This window comes from Lotus japonicus, chromosome 1, assembly GCF_012489685.1.
Source record: "Lotus japonicus ecotype B-129 chromosome 1, LjGifu_v1.2".
Classification (NCBI taxonomy): domain Eukaryota; kingdom Viridiplantae; phylum Streptophyta; class Magnoliopsida; order Fabales; family Fabaceae; genus Lotus; species Lotus japonicus.
In genome coordinates, this window is record NC_080041.1 from 54417341 (window position 1) to 54439198 (window position 21858).

Here is a 21858-nt window from a genome sequence, read left to right on the forward strand (position 1 = left end):
TATTGGACTGTCTTCCACATGATCTACCTTAATTTTTTAGCCCTTTACAGGTTCTCCAGTTCCACTGTCCAAGCCATCTAAGATAAGACTTCACTTTAAGGGTATTCAATAGCATTTTTTAAACTCAAGTTTATATTCATATATAGATTGGTTACTTAAACAACCATTAATTATAAAATAAGTAAATATATTGATGTCATTATCACCTTTTAAAATTTAAGTCACTTTTAATATAGATATATAGGTTGTATTTGAATAGTTGTGCACCAAACATGAACCCCCACACTTGAGTTCGGTCCAAAATCATGCCTGTGAAATCGGGAATCTAACATGGAACAGCATTGCGACATAAGTGAACTCAAATACAAAAACAAAGTTCATAGATTTGTCACCCTACAAAGCACTAGCATTTATCTATAATTTTATATTACTAATCTAGGTCAAGTACTTATTTGTCTAGTATATAAAATAAGTACAAGAAGCCCAACCTAATCCAATCAAACTAGTGAACTACTGTTAATATAATAAGCTTACAATGTGTTTTACCCCACAACAGGGGTGTGTTCAAAAGGTGATCGAGGATGTGAATGCTTTGCAGCAACAAAAAGTCAATTTGCATTCATTTGAACAAACATATGTGAAATAAATTAAAAAAAATACAGATGGACAATAAGATTAAAAATATACAACTGCATTATACTAAGGGCCAGTAAAGCAACTCACTGCGGCTAATATTTCATAAATTGGACAAATTATTTTCTCGAGGAATTTCACAGAACCATCATCATTTAAGCAGCTGCCTGCTGGTCCCGCTTCTCCATGATCCAAAATAGCATCCAATTCCTTTGCCATCTAAATAACCAGTAAAGGTGGGAAGTTCAGCATTCTTTAAAAGAAATTTGAAACAAAATTTCGGCAGGGAAGATCCAATAAAGGGCGAGGGCCACCCTCCATTGGTGTTTGTAGACAGGAATACAACTACCTTCAAAATGTATTAAAAAGTAAAATAAATCTGACCAAAACAGTAGACATATTAAAGTTCAAGTTAATATATGAAATCCCAAAGGTGTTTAATACACTTCCTATTGGTGATCGTGAGGGTACTACTACTCTAAGCAATTAGTGCCTAATATTCTTCATGTACGCTCACATCACAAAATATAAAATACATCGAGTTATTTTAGCTGCGAACGACACAACTGCCTATATATCAGCCGTGAATTACTAGGGCTATCTGCACATTCATCAAAACCGAGGTAGATATCTCTTCAAAACAAATGAAAAATGTCAACTTTTTGAATAAAATGATATGGCCCTCTAGAGCCTCTGGATTACATGCTTTTCTGAAACCATAAGAGAAGCCAACCCCGCAAGGGCCACAAAAGAAGGGGTACTAAACCCCAGTAATATGGTAGCACGTGCAGAAAGAAAGATCAAGTGAGCTCAATTACTTGAGGTAACAATGTTAGTAGAGGCAAAGATGCCCAAATTTTGAAGAGCTTGATCAGAGACTTACGTTGTGGAATATATAGCAAATGCATTCAGGAAGAAAACGGACATTTGCAGCTTCACCCCAAATAAGAAAATACAGAGAAAGCAGAATAAGCTTCCTATCCCGGTTAATTGCCTCTAAACTGCAAAAAAAAAAAAATCATATCATGCAAACTATGAAAGAAAAATATTATTCAGAGCAAAAGTAAGTTCAAGTAATGACCTATTCCATGCAAGACGAATGCGCAGATATCTGCACCACCTGATATAGTTATCTAGTACCTTCAAAAAGACTTCATTGATTGCTTTCTCATCAATTTTCTGTAAATCCCATCAAGCAAAAGCGAGAAGCAAAAAATTAATAATTAAGCAACAAATTTATAGATGTCCAGTGCATAAGAACTAAGAAGTTAACAAAAAGTATGGAAACAAACAAAACAAAGCCATGTACTACAATCACCAAGGAGCCCTAGTGCCCTACTACAAACCCAGACAATATTCAGTGTTTGGTTTTATCATGGGCACGCCTTCCCAGGCAACCAAAAACAAAAGCATGTCTCTAGTGTAATAGGGACAAAAGAAATAAATTGTATTTGATGGAAATCCAAATACACGATAGTCATTAATGTTTACCTACTATACTGGACTTGAGCTTATGCCTCGTGTAGGAAATGGGGGAGAAAGAAGTGTAACATAGAATATGCGCGTTCACATGGTAATTAGTAACAACCTGCCCACAGGCAGTTTGCACGTGTGCCCAATGTTAGAGATATATATTCCTTACTCATTATGAACCAGTTTGATTACTGATTTGTAAAACAGTTTGTAGGTTTTAAAGAAAGAAAAAGAAAAAGAGAAAAACCTGTTTGATATGAGCTGTTTTTAAAAAACCGTTCCTCAAAACCATTCTTACTTTCTGTTTCTGTTTTTAGTTTTCAAGCCTCATATTTCCACTTTGTAAAACATCTAGTTCAAACAGTTTTACTTTTCTTCTTTTGAAAACATATTTTAAAAATTGTTTCTGAAAATAGTTTATAAATTCAGAAATCTGAGAAGGGAATCAAACAAGGTTGTGTAGCGCAAACAGTTAGCACTTAGCAGTTAGTTTATTATGTATCAGTTGAGTTCACAGTTAGTTTCAACTCTATTAAAGATTGTTAGGAGAAAGTTACTAGCAGCTTTTGTATAGTTTCTATGTGAAGCTTTTCCATATGCGAGAAGTACAAACTGTTGTAAACAGAATTATTTTTTGTTCAGTTCATCTCTTTTTCGCATAAGCTTAGTTTCTCACCATGGTATCAAGAGCTTCTGCAATATCCTCAATCATGGCCTCCAAACTACCATCAGTTCACAGTAACCAGCTCCAGGGACACAACCGCCATGGCGGTGGTGATGTACCTCTTGCCAGACACTATAAGGAGATATATTCTATGAAGCACCAACTGGCGACTCTGGCATGAACACCGGACACGACTGACAGTCAATTTATTAGGATTATATCTTTTAAGATATTATCTTTGATAGAGTCAGTTTATTATAAATAGAACTATCCCTCCTTAGGTTAGATTTATGGAATTGAACTACTGAGTTGTTAGCAATCCAGCCCAATTGGAAGAACCAGCCTCTTGAGGATTATTTATCTTATTTTCCATTTTTTTTAATAAAATACCAAAAACTTATCCTTTATCTTCTTTTCTCTACCGTTCCGCTGTTAGGATTTTTCAGATCCTAACAATATGACTCCAAATAAAGGATACTCTAAATCTAAATGATAACACAACCCAAAATAAAAGATCTCCAAAGATAGACTCTAAAAATAAAAATAAAATAAATCTAAATCCCTAATAATTAGATCCTAACACCTATAAGAAAACATGACACCAGTCTTACATACATTAAAAGTTATATCCAAAAATCTATATAATCAAAGAAATGAACCCTTATGGAGATAAAGCCATTTGAGATGTCCAACTGCAAACAGCAAAGTTATATCCATAGAAGACTAGTTTCTAGATCACTGGCAGAACAAAGAACAGGTATGCATCTCATTGGAAAAAAATTACCAACTCTGGGAGTAAACATAGAAAATTACAAATAGACATTCAAAAATTACAAATAAACATTCAAAAAACTGCATATTCTTTAAGATAGAATGTTTAGCAAAATATAGTGCTTCCAAACTGGAAAACTAAATTGTAGATAGTCCAACTGAACTTAGTTAGATTCATAAAAGAACTCACTGGATCAGTTTCAGCTGGTATGCCAAGTCGAGATTGTGCATTTGCTATCATCAAAACAACATTTTCACGCTGGTTCCTTACATTATCTGTCTGCATATACGAAAATCAAGATTATTAACCAAGACTATCGGTGAGAGAAGCAGTAGACACCACTGAAACAGGAGCATTTGGAATCATGGGTTTTAATGTTAAAAATGTTCCATCCCCCAATTGATAATTATTTGCAGAAAATATTTACATATTATTCACAATGGGGAGTAATTTTAAAACAGTTAGCCATGACATACAGTAAGAGGAGAAAATTCATATCATAACAAACCTGGAAACCAAATACAAATTCCAAAAGATCGAACATGTCTGCATCCCTTTTTCCAGATACTTTAAATCCAGCAGGAAGTCTGGGCAACTGCTCAGTATATCTAATTGCAGATATTGCCCCTCTAACCTGAGATCAAAAATCATACCTCACAAGTTAAAGAAACTACCAGGCAGAGCACATGAAATCAAGGATAATATTGCAGAAACAATAAAGGTAATATTAAATTGGCATTTCAATGTGTGTAACTTAACCTTTTAGGGATTATCATAAAAAGGAAAAGGATCAAATAAAAGTCACGGAAAGAAAGAGATACTGCAAATCTTATGAATGGTTCAACTTACTTCTGGGAAAATTCTGATAGGATTGGTTAATGAGGGTGCTTCCAGAGGAACAATATTGTATGGCGTCAGCTCTCCAGATAACGTCGCACTTGACTTTTTTAGTTTTCTCAACTATGAAAACATGGAAGATAAAGATGGCAAGTTATTTGAAGTCAGTTGTTTAAATAAGTTCTATAAGAAGTTTGCCAAGTTCAAATAGAATTTTAAGAGAGCCAGATAACAACAATTAGTCCAAAAATTTTATAGTTCCTGGATTTAGCATTAGAAGTCAACTACAATTAGAAGTAGAGTTTGAGAGAAAAGTGAATTCTGACATAGGTACTTCATTAGTATCGCAGATACACATACCGTAATATATATATATATATAGAGAGAGAGAGGTTATAAGTTTGGCAGCTGTAACTAACTGCATAACTAACTCTAACAGTCTAACCCCCACATTGACCAACTGAGGCTAGGCTAGGACCCTACTCAAGCAAGTGTACACTAGAATGTATACTACAATTACTAACCCAAAAACAATGAAAAACAGTAGCTTAAAATATTGAGACAGCAAAATTAATTATCAAAAATGAAGTGAATTGTGAAAACAATAGCTTGAAGAACTGAGAAACGAACTGCAGAGAATGCATAATCAACTAACCGAATTTGATTATTGATACAAATCTTAATATAATATAAAAGGAGTACCTCTTCCATCATGAGCCCACCAACTCCACTGGGATCGGCATCCTTGCTCAGCGCCTCCATGACCTCCACTAAGGCTCGTAATGTGGCTATTATCTTTTTCATTTCAGACGATCTAAGGTCCAACCTAGAATAACAAAACAATAAAAAAATATTATACCATAGCTAAGGACAATCAAAATAAAATTAACTCATTGTTTTAATCAACCAGTCTTTCTTGTTTCTTCATATTTTAAGAAAACTACATTATAACTTAGAAAGTTGAGACTAAATTATAAACTAGGGAGGCCAAGTTCCTCACAAGTTACAAGCAGGGGTAGCCCTCTCTTAACCCAAAATGCAGTATTTAATATTTCCAGAAAGATGTTTTAAATTGAAACTGATTATGAATTTGAATTTGAATTTTGAAATATGTCATACTTGTTAATGAAGTTTTACAAATGTATTTATAGAAAGTCTCAGCTTCCTCTGTAATATATGATCTATCACAGTTTGCTAAACTCTTAACAGGATTCCTAACTCCTACAAGAATATAACTTAACTGCGGCTCTATGAGTCTGTTACACATCTGTTACATAAAATACTTCACAAATACTAATCATCTATCAAAAGAAATCAAGGAGATATTCTGCAGAAAACAGAATGCTCCTCCTGCCCACCCCAATCCTTAATGTTTCCCTTCCTGCCCCTCTACATCTTTGCTTCTCAAACATGGTATTGTAACAAATTCCCTCCTCCATGCAACATCTGACAGTTGTCTATGTCGTTACAGACTCTGCTGTATCCCAACTAAACTCTTCGCATGGCACCTGCCACCAGGTCATCTTCCCTTTTCCTCGAATTCCTAGCCCAACATTTCCATAGCTCACTTCTCTTCAACCCTTTCATTTTTCTAGCATACACATGAATTATGGGTCTATCAAATTACCTATCCAAAAAAATGGAAAGGCTAAAAGCAGATCTCCTATCAGCTTTAGTAACAAAGGAGCAGCAGAGTATTTCGAGAAAACTCATTAAAGGGAACCAACAAGCAACCGCTTTCATATTTAATTTCACTTCAAGGCAAATTTGAATTATGCAGAACAAACCTTGAATGTTCATTGATATGCACAAGTAACTCAAATGAAACAAGTTTGTGAATTCATCCCCTAAGCAAAATAACTCAAGGTCATACTTGAAATACAAGCAACAAGCTTTCTAGTCATGGAAAAAATGAATAACCTTCATCAATATTCAATGCTGAAGAAATAAACTACATATTTGAGGGTCTAATGAACAAAAATCCAGTGGTAGGACATACTCTCCCAGTGTAGAGCTAAAAGTTCCAGATTCTTGCAATCTTTGTTCTTCTCGTTGGATGTCATCCACTCTATGACGTCGCTTGTAGCGTTGATAGAACTCCCAGAGGTTTTCAAGGTCACGATTGCGATCAATTCGGGCCCCTTCCTTTTTAGCAAGTTTTTGCTATGGAATATAGTGACATGAAAATCATACGCAAGTAAGCTAATAAGCCCGTTTAAGTCACATGAAAAAAGAACAAGAATTTATTAAAATGACCAAAAAGGTTTCTTTTTCAATGTATCCGTCAAGAAAACTACCAATACCTTAATCACTGACATCAAACCAGTCTTAAACTGAAGCATTCCTCTACCATCACTGTTGGGATCAAGATTTTGAGCCATACTATATGCCTGCTCACACACTGAAGATCAAAAATAAAAGGTCTTATTCATACAAAAAAGAACACTGAATTGAATCACGCTCGTCACATCTATATGAACATGCAATTAGTGGTGACATCATTAGATTTTACAAGACAAAGACATGAACATGAACATAAGCTTATACTTAAACTGTACATGAAACTAGACGAAAATTCTAAGCAGGCCATGTTGAAATCACAAATGATATGACTATGAGCCTCTAAAAATGTAATAGAAAAACTAAGCCACATAAAGAGGAAAATAAGAAAGAATTGCAGAATGTAAAGGTAGACTTAGCAAAGTACAAATAAGAAAAAACATAGTTTACCAACCTCCCTCCCCCTAAACAAAAACAAAAATGGATAAACATGGTTTAGAGTAAGACTTTTTATGAAGTGCCAACTATCAATTTAATCTTTTCCAATTTCAAAGGCCGAATGATTTAGTCCCTCCATCCATTTTAGCCTAACAATGATAACAGAATGCTAATGCTGCATCATAATATCAAATTTTAATGGCTTGTTGTATGTGTATTCTACGTACAATATCCAAATATTTTAATCATAGAATTTGGGTTAGGCCTAACTCCACCCCAAGTGCTAGATTAGGGGTAAGGGTTGCTCTATCTTTTATGAGGACTATCTTGGACATATCTCTGGTCAATGTGAGACTTCTCACCACACCCCCTCACACCCAGGGCTAGACACTTGGAGCGTGGAATTTGCAAGAGTGAATATTTGCGAGTGTCTCACATATAGGTGGTATCCAACAAACGGATCTAGGATAGGCTTTGATACCATCTTAGAATTTGGGTTAGGCATAACACTACCCCAAAATCTCACTTAGAGGTGAGGGTTGTTCTACCTTTTATAAGGACTATCTTAGCCATTACTATAGTCAATGTGAGACTTCTCAACATTCAGCATGATATTATGATTACATTACTCTACAAGAAATAAATAGCTTGTTGATAAAATGTGTTTTTCTGTAGGAAACATTCGCATCTAGAATGTCCCATCAAAACAGTACTTCATTTGATGCACAGGAATGTTTCCTTTAGTTTCTAGGATAATGATGCCCTTCCATCTTGTTCTTTGATTAACAAAATACTTTTTTTCTCAGGCATAGAATCATGTTCCCCTTTCTATCTTTACTCCAAATGCTCATGTCTATCCTATGTGTCCGAATATTTCAGGATGTACTTGTTCGGTTCATAATCTTAAACTAGGTTATAAAAAGCTCACCAACAAAGCATTAAAATATATTTTCCTCGGATACTCTTATTTTAAACAAAAATTACCACTTCTTTTCCCTTGCTTTGGGTCATTATCTTGTGACTCTTACCTTCACCTTTTCCATTTAGTTCTCTTCTACACGACTACTTCAGATGTTTCCCAACTACTGTTGCAGTCACTCTACCTATTCTAGTATTCCTAGTTCTGTTTCTAGGTCCTGTCAGAAATCCTAAGTTAGAACCACACAACACCACAAAACCTTAGGCTTAAGGCAATGGGTGTGTGTGTTCTTTATTATATATGCACTTGTGCACTTGCTAATCTAGGCAATGTGGGACTTCTTTGAGTCACCACTTTATTATCTCTATTACTCTCCCTCAATTGGGACTCCATTTTTTTGTTTTGCATGTGCCTTGCACTCCAGCGGGAACATCAGTGGTCATCGGACTTGTGCTCCTTCGTCTGAGTCTGCCTTTCGACTTTCTTTGTCTGGGCTAGTACTCTAGCGGGAACATCGGAGTTCCTTGGACTTGTGCTCCTTCGTCTGAGTCTGAGCCCTGAGGTCTTGGCTTGCGCAAATGGGACTGCCATTTTTGCTTTTTTTTTTTTGGGAAGCGGAAGTCATGGCTTGGATCAGACCAGCTCTGATACCATGTCAGAAATCCTAAGTTAGAACCACACAACACCACAAAACCTTAGGCTTAAGGCAATGGGTGTGTGTGTTCTTTATTATATATGCACTTGTGCACTTGCTAATCTAGGCAATGTGGGACTTCTTTGAGTCACCACTTTATTATCTCTATTAGGTCCACCACTCTGGTCCTCCATAGCCTTTTACTACATTTGCCGATTTCCAAATTTATTGGTGTTGACTACTACTTACAACATTGGATAATTTTCCTATTGATCTTCAAAAATTAAATAATCTACCATAAGTCCATAACCCCCTATCTTCTTTACATGTATCTGAATGTTGGTGCGTGCTTCGTCCGCTACCATGCCCTTAAATTAGTCACCCCCATCTTAACATGATCTATCTTAAGTATAGATTTCATTTATGTCCCCACTTAATTCAAATTTCCATTAGAAACAGTTCTTCCTCAACCCCACCATAACCTCCCACCTCTGTATGTGTCTTTGTAAGCTATCATGACCTGAAGTTAGTAACCCCTATCTCATCTCAACATGACTCTACCTTCAATAAATATTCCATTTCACTCCCTACTGATTCAAATTTTATTAGAAACATATCTTCGTCGCAAATTACCAATTTTAAGAAACAAAAAGCTAAAATTCAAACAAAGTTCCTCTTCCTAAAGGGACTGCAGTCACTGCCACACACTCTTAAGCCTTAATTAAGCATCCACAAATCAGAACACGTAACACGCTCCTATCTAAGTTTGAACACTTACAGATCCTGGCAACGTTAGCGTCCTCCGATTGAATATCATCGGCGGCCTGCAAGATCAAATCAATATTGGTGGTTTGAGCGAGTGACGGCGGAACAGCGCCGGCGATCCCACTCGGAGTTCTGGCATGGTGGCCTTGGCCAGCATTCCGCAGCTGCTCCCTCTGTAGCGTCGCTCGAACCAGCGCCTCCCAGTTGTCGCGAACCCTAGCCATGGCTCTCGGTAGAGCCCTAGGTGCGTGGTTTTCACGAACTCGATAACTGTACTGTGCGTGTGTGTGTGAGATTTGTAATCGAGGGTTTCAACTTTCAACAGGGGTTTATAGATTGGTGAGGATTTTCTTTTCTTTCTTGTAAGAGTAAAGGCTCCTTCCTCCTCCTCTTATATGCTATAAAAACGCGGATCGAGGGCAACGACGACGTAGGAAGTGCTTAGTTGCTTTTTTTTATTATTTCTACTTTCTTTTTCTTTCGCTTTTGTGCTTTGTCCTTTTCTTGTTTTGAAAACTGGTATTGAATTGGACAAGGAAATACGCTAACGCGGGTTTTTTCTCTTTTTTTTCCTCTCTCTTGAAATGACATTTCCATTTAGGTCAATATTTTGGTAATTTTTCATAATTTATTTGTTAAGAGTTTAAAATCAATAAAAGCACATATAAGCATTCTTACTTTTTGCCACCTCAGTTTAATATATAAAAATAAGGGGAAAATGCAAATAACTACCCTAAAGTTTTACTCATGTGTGATTTTATTTAGACCCTAACATTTAAAAACGTGTATTTATCCCCTTAAACTTAATAAAGTGTGTAAAAGATCGCCGAACCACAGGGATTGTGTGCTAAACCAAATTGTGAATGGATTTGTTGTTACGATTGAGAAAAGTAAATTTCAAATATGATTTTGATTGTTGGTTGAATTCCATAACAAGAAATGATGATACAAGCTGAACTTTATTATGATTAAAAACTAGTACTTGGGTTTTGCTTCACCGATTCAGGTTATGTTCAAAGAAAACTGAGCAATGTATGAAACTTTTGGAGTTCAATCTATGGTGATCTAGCCTTAATCCCCCTACTTGTCATTGGTCGTGCACAAGCAAAGCTTTCAAATTAATTTAAAAGGTATATTCCTAGCACCTAAGAAAATTAACATGAAGATGAAGTTCATATTAGTTAGGTCACCACTATAAGTTCCCCCCGTTATTACTAAGCAATGGATGAACGAATCAATCTAATCTCAGGTCTCTTAATCTATTCAAAATTTCGTTCGTAAATAGAATAAGTAAAGAACTTGCATCAACTCAAGTTAAATAATAATAGAGAAAAGATTCATAGACTAAAAACCATGTTCATACATAAACTCAGAACTCAAACATAACCAAGAAAATGATTCACATTCCCAAGTATAACAAATAACTTAGCCAAGCATGTCTAAGAAAGTCATAATCAAACCTCAAACAAAGCCCTAGAAAGCTTCAAGGTAATGCTCCAGCACTACGCTAAAAAAGATAACTTAAAAACTAAGAAAATGTAGGGTAAAAGGAGATATAACTAAGATAATGTAAGATAAAACTAATATACAATTGATAGAAACCAAGTTTGGTAAAATTAATAACAGGGCACCCATGAGCGTGGCTCAATGCACACTCATGCGTGTAACACCCCGACTTTCGGTGCGTCACTTTAGTAACCAATTAAAAACTAACAGGTGAAAATGAAGGTATATTTTTTTTTAAATGAAATAAAATAATGCGAAGGACTTGTCCAACGTGGACTTAAATAAAACTCCAGACATACCCCGATAAACTAATATATATAAATAGATACAGCCCGTGTTGTACCATAAACGTCACCAGAACCTGACGGTGACAGAAAGTATGCCAGAAGGAAAGTGTACGCAACAGTGATCGAAGTAGTGTAATAATTACAGTCCTGAAAATGTGAGAGAGTCACCCCAAAACAGCCTCCTCAGACCTCATATCGTCCGACTACTCTCTGTGATTCTCATTCAGAGAATCACACAAAAAGCAAAAGGTCAGGAACCTACCCTGTCCCAAAATATACACCGACTAACCAGAGCTACTATTGAATATACACCTTAACCCAAGTCATGCAAAGAAGCGGGTCTCCCAACCCTCTTCCTCCTCCTCGCTCGTGTAGTCGTCCTCCGTGTTTGAGTCCACAGTAAGCACATCGACATCCACGTCAAGAACCTCCCTCCCCACTATCTTTCGTGCCACCCTAGTCGAACCGGTCTCCAGATCGACTACGTCAGTAGCGATCTCCTCCTCAACCATGCGAACCAAAGGTTCCACACGGTAACCATGAGAGCAAGCAGACGCTCCAGAACGAGTCGGAGTCGTGGCGACAGGCTCCTTAGAAGGAGGTGTCGGTCCATACGGTGTCACAACAACAACATCGATCTCGGAAGGGTCCTCCTCATTAGATGACGACGAGGGTTTGTTGACCGCCCAAAACACAAACAATACACACAAGGCAAGGCGCGAGGGTCAACTCACAGAATAGGGTAGATAATACAGAGAACAAGTATGGTATAGGAATAGATATATATATATATATATATATATATATATATATATATGTTCGATAATTGTTATCATGGCATATATATCACTACATCCTCAACTACTACATCAGCATGCATAAATCATCGATTTCAGCATAACACATAACGATATTTATCAACATTAAATCATCAAACTCATAACGATGTTTATCAACAACAAATCTTCACATGAATGGTATGAAAAGCAATGTGATGCGAAAATAATGCTCCGGACAGGCTGGACGCGTGTGTACGAGTCGGTCTTTTCACCAGCCTTTGTGTTAACCATAAGACTCGGTGTCTCTTACAACCTGAATGTGTAGTCACTCTTGGTGATCTACGTGGAAACCCGATCTTTCGACCCCACTGGCTCCACCGAGGTCCAACATTCCGTCGTGTATCCTTAGACATGAATGAATGATGCATGGACTGGGCGAGACCCAGGAGCCCTCGCCCAGGGGCGCTTGCCTCAGGGCGGTGTGTGAGCCAGAGAGTTTAGGCCTCCCCTGAGAGGTCCAACTGACCCACCACGGACGATTAGGGGCCCTAGGTCCAATCTCAAGCCTATAAATATGGAGCGACTACCAATTGTAAATGACTCTTAGCTAATTTGAGAAATAACAAGCTTGGAATTCAGTTATATTCTCTCTCTAAGCGGTTACACTCTTTCTCTCTAAGATTCTCACATCGCAATCCTCTCATGCTAGGTACTATACCATATCTCTATGTTCTTAGGATATAACAATGCAATATGGTTAGCCAAACATCGAATCGTCCTCATGAACGTAAGTGTCTACCTAAGAATATTGTCTCTAAGATTCCCTAGGGTAATTGTCGAACTATCGACCTCGAGTTCCTACAAAGATAGAGTGCAAACACTCTTGATGATTACTCAAATCATCTGACTCATCACTCGGATGGTCGAACTGCCCTTAGAGCAAAAGGAGTATGTAAGACCCCGAAATAAATAACTAGTTTATTTATTTAATTTTGTAAGACCCAAGATTTTAAGCTAAGGATCAGTGGAAGAGATTTCCATTTACGATTAGGGTTGATGTATTGTGAAAGGAAACCTGAACTAGAGTTTACCAAATGAAATAAATTTATGAAGGAGAAAGTTCATGAAAAGTCAAAGGATTACATCATGATCGATAAAAGTTATAGTACGATCGTTATACGCTTAACCTAGGTCAGAAACCCTAGTATATAGCTAATTTTCATTTTTAGGCACGACGGAAGTTAATTCCAAAAATCTTCAGAGAAATGTTAGAACTTCTCTTTTTCCATATATCACAATCGTTTCGAGGCGAAACTCTAGGATCTACGAACGTCCGATTCCAATCATCGGAAGTTTGCCGAAACCGAATCCCTGGTATTTCAAAACCCTAGAATTTCTCGACAATGAAGACTTTTTCTATTCAGAGCTTCAAATGAATATTCCACACGCGTACACCCATTTCTTTTGATGATTTCAATCTTTCTTCAGAAGGAAGTTTTCTATTCCGACATTCGATGCAAAAAGCAACTTATCGGGTAAAATAGTTTTATACCGACTATGCATTAGTTGCCAAAAATACAAGGAGACCTCTTTATAGTTTTGGAATTCTTTTGCCAAAACATATCTATTAATTCACGGAGAATGACGCCGGAAAAATCAGATTCGCGAAACTTTCATTTTCCCGCGATTTGCCATCTTCTATATATAGCAAGCAAGTGAGAAGAAATCACAAAACTCCACCATTTTCAACCCATTCAAGGCCGCGAGTTTGCATAGGAGAGGAGGAGGAGAGATTTTCTTCATTTCTTGCTTGATCGTCGATCAATCAGTTGCTACTTCAAGGCTTCGAGGTATAGTCGCTAATCCTTACCTCTGATCGCTTTTTCCATAGTTTTTCTGTAGAGTTTTCTGAGCGGATAGTTTATGGGTTTTTGCAAAACTATCCTGAATCTTTCATTTATGATTCTAAACCTCTTCTATATGTGCCCAAGATCACTTCTGCCGGATTAGATTTTCCGTTATGTCGCCGGAATTCCGCCGGAATCAATTTTAGCCTTAAATACCCATTTTTGGAGTTTTTGAGGTAAAGCTTCAACCTTTAGGCTAAAAACTATCGCCTTAGCTTAGTGTTAGTAGGATTAGTTGTCATAAACGTCGTTAGTAACGTCCCTGCAAAATTTGGTTTTTGGGATTTCAGTTTTGAAATTTCTAAGTTAAAAATCATGACCAAAATACCCCTGCGACAGTTTTCGATCCGATAATTTTTCCGAGTTCAGAATACCCTTAGTTACGGCTAATGATAGCATAGGAACCAAGTTTGATCGAAGAAAAATCGAGCCCCATAATTACCTAAAGTGGCCGAGCCCTATTAAGGGGGAGGAGGAAAATTTCCTTTTCCGAAAACTTGTCTTTCGCGCTAGATTATCGTACCTTAGAGTATAGATTACTTCGTGTAACCTTAGTAAGTATCGATAGCTTAGTTCTCGATAGATTCTGATAGTATTTCTGTGACTTTGCTTTAAAGGAACTTTTGAGGAATTTCCTGAGGAGCAACGCTTTGCTTGTGAGGAAGAGTTAGAAGATAATCCTGGAGAATCTGCAGGTGAGGGCTTCTCACTGAATCTCTAGTTAATGCTTAGGGTCGATGTTTTCGACATTGTTTATTGTTTATGCACTGGATTGTGTGTGATTGGAAAATGTTTTCTGAGGCTTCGGCTGACAATGTAGATGATTCATCTACTGAATGTTTTTGAGATTGTCTTACATGCTATGTGCTATGTGGGTAATCTAGGATGTGTGGTGCATGCTTTATATGCTAAGTGCTAAGTGTTTATGATGCGATTTATTGATATATGACATGTTGTTGATTGTGATGATTTAAATATGCTCTGTACTGGAATCTGAGATTCTGAATGGTGAGAATAGCGGGCAGGTCATGCCGATTTTATTTTGAGAGTTTTGAGAAAGTTTGATAGGACGAACGAGGTTCGGGCCTTAATTTTGTTTAGTGGATCGAGACATCCTCTGGAAGCGACTTGGGATTGGGAGATCTTGCAAATGTATAAGACTTGCGATAAGACGAAATGGAATCTATTTTATAAAGAAAATTCATAAGACCTTAAATAACCTCAAAATCTTTAAGTAATGATAACAACCTCGAAGGAAGGCATTGGAAGTCAAGTCATAGTTTTGGAAAAACGAGGAGTGTCGTCGGATCCAAGTGTTGAGGAGTTTGGTAAGTTCTGAGTATGTTGGTACTCCTTCGCTCGTTGAGCAGTTTGTTAGCCATCCAAGGGATGAGCCGAGAAGCTTCACTGAGGCGTGAGACCTTGTGAATGCGTGATACTCCACTGAGGCGTGAGACCTTGTGGAAAGCATGGACCTTCACTGAGGCGTGAGACCTCGTGAACAGCATGAAGCTTCACTGAGGCGTGAGACCTTGTGAATGCGGGATACTCCACTGAGGCGTGAGACCTTGTGGAAAGCATGGAACTCCACTGAGGCGTGAGACCTTGTGAGAGCATGAAACTTCACTGAAGCGTGAGACTTCGTGAGAGTATTGATGACCCGAAGAGTCATCGTGAGTGGTTGCACTCATTTTATGATTATTGTATTTTGTCGCAGAATCGACTTTACCTTAGGGTAAGCTTTTAGAAACTTTAATTTACCTAGAACACGTGGCGACGTGTCGAGTGAGATCGGAGACGTTGGTTGACTAATCATCCTGCATTCATGCAACATTAATGGGGTATTAACACAGGACGTACTCTGGACCTCGTCGGATTCCAAAATGGTCATAAGACCCGGATTTCCGTGAAAGAGCGTTTGTAAACGTCTCTTGTAGCAGACCGAAATGGCAGACCTACGGGTTACGGCTGATCTGACTACCTTTGTGTGGTGTAAGAGGCACGCGGGCCGAAATGGCACCACCGTGGCTGGTGAAGGGCTGATCCGTTGATGTCCATCCGTTCCGGATTGCATATTGGTTGACTGGGTTAACCTGCATATCATTTCATGCAACATGCATACTGATATAGTTGATGAGTGTGTTTGATACTTGTTAGTTCTACTTGATGCATGTTAACTGTGATTTACAGTCGTTATATTCTTTGTGGAAATATGCAACCCTAGGATGTCATCCCTAGTTATAAGCCTAAGTGGCTATTATCTTATTTATATTTATTGGTGCTATTATTTACATAATTCTTTGGAGTTGACCCTCGCGTCTTCTGTGTGTGCTTTGGCGAACAAACGCCCTTTGTCAGATGTCTTTGGCGGGCTGATTCATGATGGTTCATCCTTCGGGAGGAACTAGGGTTGAGATGCGGGAACTGGAGCGTATCGCGGTAGCGAGAGGAGGACGGATGGTGTACATAGACTAGGTCGTTCTGGATTCAGATTCGGGCGACGATCATGCTAGCATGTAGGTTTCAGTGCTGGTGTGAGCTCCTCGAGATGGGATTAGTGTAGGAGTAGAGTCTTAGCTCTGAACATCATTTGTTTTCTTTGGGGACAGGGTAGTTTCCCACCTATAGCTTTTTGTGTGGTTCTTTACGAGAATCACAGAGAGTTGGTTGGACTTAGGAGGTCTTGCTTCAGGCCGATGGGCCAGCTTATTCTCAGTTTTGAGGGATGGTGTTGCGGACACTTGACCTTTCTTGTGGATTGTACCTTTTGCCTTCGGGCGTTACACTTTTCTTTCCGTCACTGGAGGTTTACTCGTGACGAGGTTACTACTACAGCGGGGGCTGTTTATATATTGTATATTAGTTCTGATTATTGTTATTGTTGGGTTTTATTTAATTCAGTCTTGTCTTAGTTATTATCGAAAAAAAAAATATTTCACGTTTTTCCGCATTAAGTTTACTTTTGGTTACTAAAGTGACGCCACCGAAATCGGGGTGTTACAAATTTCATTATATTAAATAATTGAGTGTTTATATTCTATTATTTTAAAGTTATTTTCCTGACTTGATTGTAATTACGAATCAAGGAAATTATTTAAATGATAATATCATTAGTCTTCTTATTTTTAATAAACCATAACTTTTGTTTTATTTAATAAACTCAATTCAACGCTCCGTGAGCTATCTGACAATCGTCTTTTCTCTCAAATGATGATAAGTACTATTGTTATTTTCTTATAATTTATACTTAGCTTATACGCATAATATGACGATGTCATATTTGTTCTAATTGTCTCACAGTTATTCTTTAGCTTAGTTTCTACTCATTTCTTAGTTTTTGGATCATTTTATTTTGCTCAAAGTGATTCAAATTTATATTTCATCATTTCATAGAGTTCCTCATAATTTTTGATATAGTAATATATATCATCCTTATATTTTTCTCTTAACTCTATGAGTTAAATCATTCAGTGTCTATATCAATTACTACCGATTAACAAAAAAATCTTCTCAAAATATCTCCAACAAATATCTCACCACTCACATCTTTAATTCTTTTTCTTCTTCCTTCACGTTCAATTTCCTGAACCGGCAGCATCTACTTCCTCTCATAACTATCTTCAATATCATTTTCTTTCTCCTAGGCTGCAATATCATCACCAACGTTGCAGCACCATCATCAATTTCTTCTTCTTTCATTTCCTTTGCTGAAGCACCCAAACCATTCCTTTTCTTCTTCGTCTCGTTCATTTTCCCTCTTGGCAGCACCTTCTTCTCCATGAGACAAGCCTCACCACCATGTAAGCTTCTCCTTCTTGCAACCAACACCACCACCGTGAAAGCCACCAACACCATGCCTTACTTCATCTTCTTCACCTTCCTTATTTCTTCTCAACAAACCACCACAACCTCCAAGTTTCTATTGCCTTGGATCTGATTGTGAGCTCCATGAGCAGAGTGGACACTTTGTGAGTACTTGGTCACCGGCGAGCCACTAACAGCCGCTGTCAAACAGCCACCACGAGACCACCACTCCTCCTCCTCATGACCGCAACAACCATGAGGAATCCAGCCTCCACCGTCCCTCCTTCTCCTTCACGCACAAGCCATAAAGAAGCCACCACAAAGCTTCTTCTTCTTTTCTCCAAGGAACCACCACCATGGATCATTTTTCTCCACCCAAAACAGAGCACCAGCCATCACCACAAGCTTCTTTCTCCATGGCCAAAAGCACCACACCCATCTCCATGGAAGCAACGAAGACAACGTGAAACAGAACCAAGGACGCCGCCGACATCGTCAACTTCGGCCTTCGATTCCAGTGTCTTCGGGCCTCCGTTCACAGCGAGGTTAGTACCATTGGAACCCTTGCGACGTCCACAACAAAACCCATATTCCGGATCGTCGTTCCGTCGCCGTCGACCGCCGCCGCCGCTGCCTTTGGAGCCGATTTCCGGTCAACTCCGACTACCAATGGAAAAAAGGAGTGCACCAAGACGATCCTTGCCGCAAGGAGAACAATAGCCCTCAATCAATTTCAGTTTTGGACAACTTTTGTCGGCGAGCTCTGCCGACCTACAATTTGACTGTCTGAGTAAACTGTCGACTTTTTCGTGAAACGGACAGCGCCAATGAGTTCCTGGCCGCGAAAGGATAAAGAACCAATACCCCTTTTGTGTCTTTGGCGACATTTCCTCCGTCAACCCCCGCACACTACGACTTTCTCCGGCGACTCTTCGCCGACAAGTTTTTGAAACTTGGATTTTGTAAGCCTTCAACCTTTGTATATGTTTTAACCTCGGACAAACAAGTCTTAAAGAAAAATAAACTCTTTCGTTGTTATTGTGAAAATCGAAGTTTAAAAGTTGATTAGTGAAGAGTTTTGATTTGCTTTACAAATTGATTTCATTTCAAAAGAGTTATGTACTCTATTATTTTTTTAAGTTGTTGACTGAGAAAGCGTTGATTAAATTGTGGTTGCTTTGAGTCAATTGTCTGAAGTCGTAGCTTAAGACATTGAGTTAGTGAGTTAACTTAGTTAGTGATTTCGTTAAGTGTGCTTATGAAGGGTACGAATAACGGGAGCGCTTGGCGACGAAGTCAAATAATAAAAGGAAGCAAGACGACACGGGAAAGCAAAGATGTGATCGAAATGAAGTCACCGTTTAGGAAGAAAATTGGCTAAGGTAAGGGTAACTCAGTTTTAACGTGTCTTTGAGTCTTGTATGCTTTTATCGCATTGCCTGCGTTTGAGATGAAGATGTTTATATTGATTGGCATTGGGTTATGATTATTGTGCTGAACTGGGAAAATGTTTTCTGGAGGCTTCGACCGAGTGAACTTATTGAGACGTGTGTCTCTGTTTTCTGAGAGGCTTCGGTCGTTTACTGGTTTCTGTCATTGAACTGAGTTGGTATGTAATTGAATTGATTTGTGTTGGTTGATAATATGAATAATATGTGGTTATCCTGATTTGATTATTGAATTTGAGATTGTTGTTTGAGTGACTACTGAGTTGGATGAACTGTTTTGATTTGCTTGAAGTGGCAGTGGAGTGGATATTTTCACATGACTGTCCCGTCTTTCGGGGCGTTATCAAGTGGTAGTGGAGTGGATATTTTCACATGACTATCCCGTCCTTCGAGGCGTTACTTAGTGACAGTCGAGTGGATATTTTCACAGGACTGTCCCGTCTTGCGAGACGTTATCAAGTGGCAGTGGAGTGGGTGTTTTCACATGAATGTCCCGTCCTTCGAGGCGTTATCAAGAGGTAGTGGAGTGGATATTTTCACATGACTATCCCGTCCTTTGAGGCGTTACTTAGTGACAGTGGAGTGAATATTTTCACAGGACTGTCCCGTCTTGCGAGACGTTATTGTTTGATTGATATTGTTGAGGATTATCGATATCTGATTTGACGTTATATTGATGAGGTTACTGATATCTGGTTTGATGTTATATTGTTGAGGTCGTTGATATATGGTTTGATGTGATATTGTTGAGGTTGTTGACATCTGATTAGATGATATAGATTGAGGTTGGTTTTATTTGATTTGATGTTATATTGTTGAGATTATTGTCATATGATTTGATTCTATACTGTGGAGGTTGTGAATATCTGAGCTGTAATATGCTGTTAAGTTGATGTCTGAATAAATGTTACATTGTTAAGTTGTTGATATCTGAATTAACATATATGTGGTTAAGTTGTTGATATCTGAGTAGAAATATTGTTGAGGTTGTTGATAGTTGATTTAAATCTATATTGTTGAATATATGTCGTCATCTATCTTGAATTAAGTTGCTAGTTTATGTGACATGATATGCACTTAAATTTGAATAGCATGCTTTTCCCTTTTATACGTGGTAATGGCATGGAGTTAACCCTTTCTATTTGCTACTTGTTGTTTGGGCGCTTAACGCTATTAGGTGATGGAGAATCTTCGATGGAGCTTGACCTTCGTACGAGTCGGAGAGGAGAACTTGAAGAATTGTGGAAGACTTGAAGAATATAGTCGGGTGTAGAGTTAGAGCCTTGAGTTAGAGAGCTAACCATTATTGGTTTAAGCTTGCATAATGATTTTAGAAATTTATATTTGGGGTTTCGGGTACTCGCCTTGTTCAAGGCTTGATGTAAATCCCTTTGTAGTTGGGAGTATGCATGACATGTTTTGGAAATACATTTGAAAAGAAAAAAAAATATACTTGTGTTTATAAATCATTTGGAAAATATTGCATATTTAATTTAATAGGTTACTAAAGTGACACCCGAAAATCGGAGCGTTACAGAGTACATCGTACTTAGAAACTTATTGGTTTCCCAGACTTCTCCCTTAGGTAGCCTAAATGTTAATTGCCGATTGGCAAAAGGTGCAGAAGCACTCAGGGTTATTCCCTAAACTAGGATCATCGACACTTCTCATATTCCCGAATTCTTACTCAAGCTCTAAGTCTTCTTCACTAATTTATCGATACTTTAAAGTGTTTGAATGTTGTTTAGCGTGTTATGATTTTTTTTATGAAATGATTTATAACTCTATAAGTTCTAAGGTTTCCGTTAAACCCGTGTAATTCCTCGAGAAGGTCTCGATCTCCTAAAATAGCAAAGGTTCAGACCTTTGTCCGACCTAATGATCATTCTCTTAATGGTTTCTTTTACTAGCATGGCATAAACTCTCGTTACCCACACTCCGACGATATCACAATATACGAATAAATAATTGGACAATCAGTTAGTACAATCCAATAACGTATATTCAAACATATCATCATATTCTACAATTAGCCGCTTAGCACATAAAGCATGTGATTCAGTCAACATCAATCATAGAACAATTAAAGCTTATACACATATGTCAGCCGAAGCCTTAGAAAACATTTTCCAATTCAGATCAATCAATATCAAATAGCCAAATAAACAAGTCGAAGTTATCGACGCCTAAATCATTATCTAGTAGAGTAAGTTGCCCTCACCTCTATCTCTTCCAGCTTCACACTTCACAAGTTCCTCGAGCGAATCCTCAGTAGCTCCAAACGTTCCCAAACTCAAACCTTTGAGTAAAAACCACATTACTCAGTCAGAATCAATCAAAACAACTTAAATGATATCGACTAACGTTCGACGAAACTTTAGAAGTTTCAGAGTATGAGAATCTAGGACAAAAGACAAGTTTTTACAAAAAATAAAAACTCCCCCAAACCCCCTTGGAGCTCTCGGCCATTCCCCCTTGAAATTATGTTTCGACGCTTTTTCTTCGATCTAACTTGATTAATGGTAATCTAGGGGTATAACTAGGGTAATCAATGCTCATAAATTTTTTAGAAATTCCTATGCTACTAGGTGCTTTTGGATCCAAACTTTAAGCTCAAAACTCAAAGTTAAAATTTTTGAAAACAAATTTGACAGGGTCGTAGATCGTAGCATTTATAGCAACTAATCCTAAAGGCACTAGGTTAAGTCGTGA

General features: G+C 37.9%; 1 protein-coding gene and 1 long non-coding RNA gene across 2 annotated transcripts in view; one reads left to right on the forward strand and one right to left on the reverse strand.

Annotated features, from left to right (window-relative positions):
* The window catches only part of LOC130728569 (callose synthase 10), a 72960-nt gene extending 63119 nt beyond the window's left edge, over positions 1–9841 (reverse strand). Inside the window, exons 1-10 of the mRNA XM_057580078.1 lie at positions 9429–9841; positions 6683–6780; positions 6379–6542; positions 5082–5205; positions 4392–4502; positions 4051–4176; positions 3732–3821; positions 1715–1812; positions 1517–1634; positions 724–852 (exon numbers count right to left, since the gene is read on the reverse strand). Coding sequence (XP_057436061.1) covers positions 724–852; positions 1517–1634; positions 1715–1812; positions 3732–3821; positions 4051–4176; positions 4392–4502; positions 5082–5205; positions 6379–6542; positions 6683–6780; positions 9429–9639 — 1269 coding nt within the window. The 5' untranslated portion in view covers positions 9640–9841. The remainder of the gene's footprint in view (positions 1–723; positions 853–1516; positions 1635–1714; positions 1813–3731; positions 3822–4050; positions 4177–4391; positions 4503–5081; positions 5206–6378; positions 6543–6682; positions 6781–9428) is intronic.
* Positions 9842–17448: 7607 nt separating this feature from the next.
* LOC130731914 (uncharacterized) lies at positions 17449–20612 on the forward strand. The gene is made up of 3 exons (XR_009016889.1): positions 17449–18660; positions 18963–19080; positions 20324–20612. It is a non-coding gene; the product is annotated as an uncharacterized LOC130731914 (long non-coding RNA).
* Positions 20613–21858: the final 1246 nt, after the last annotated feature.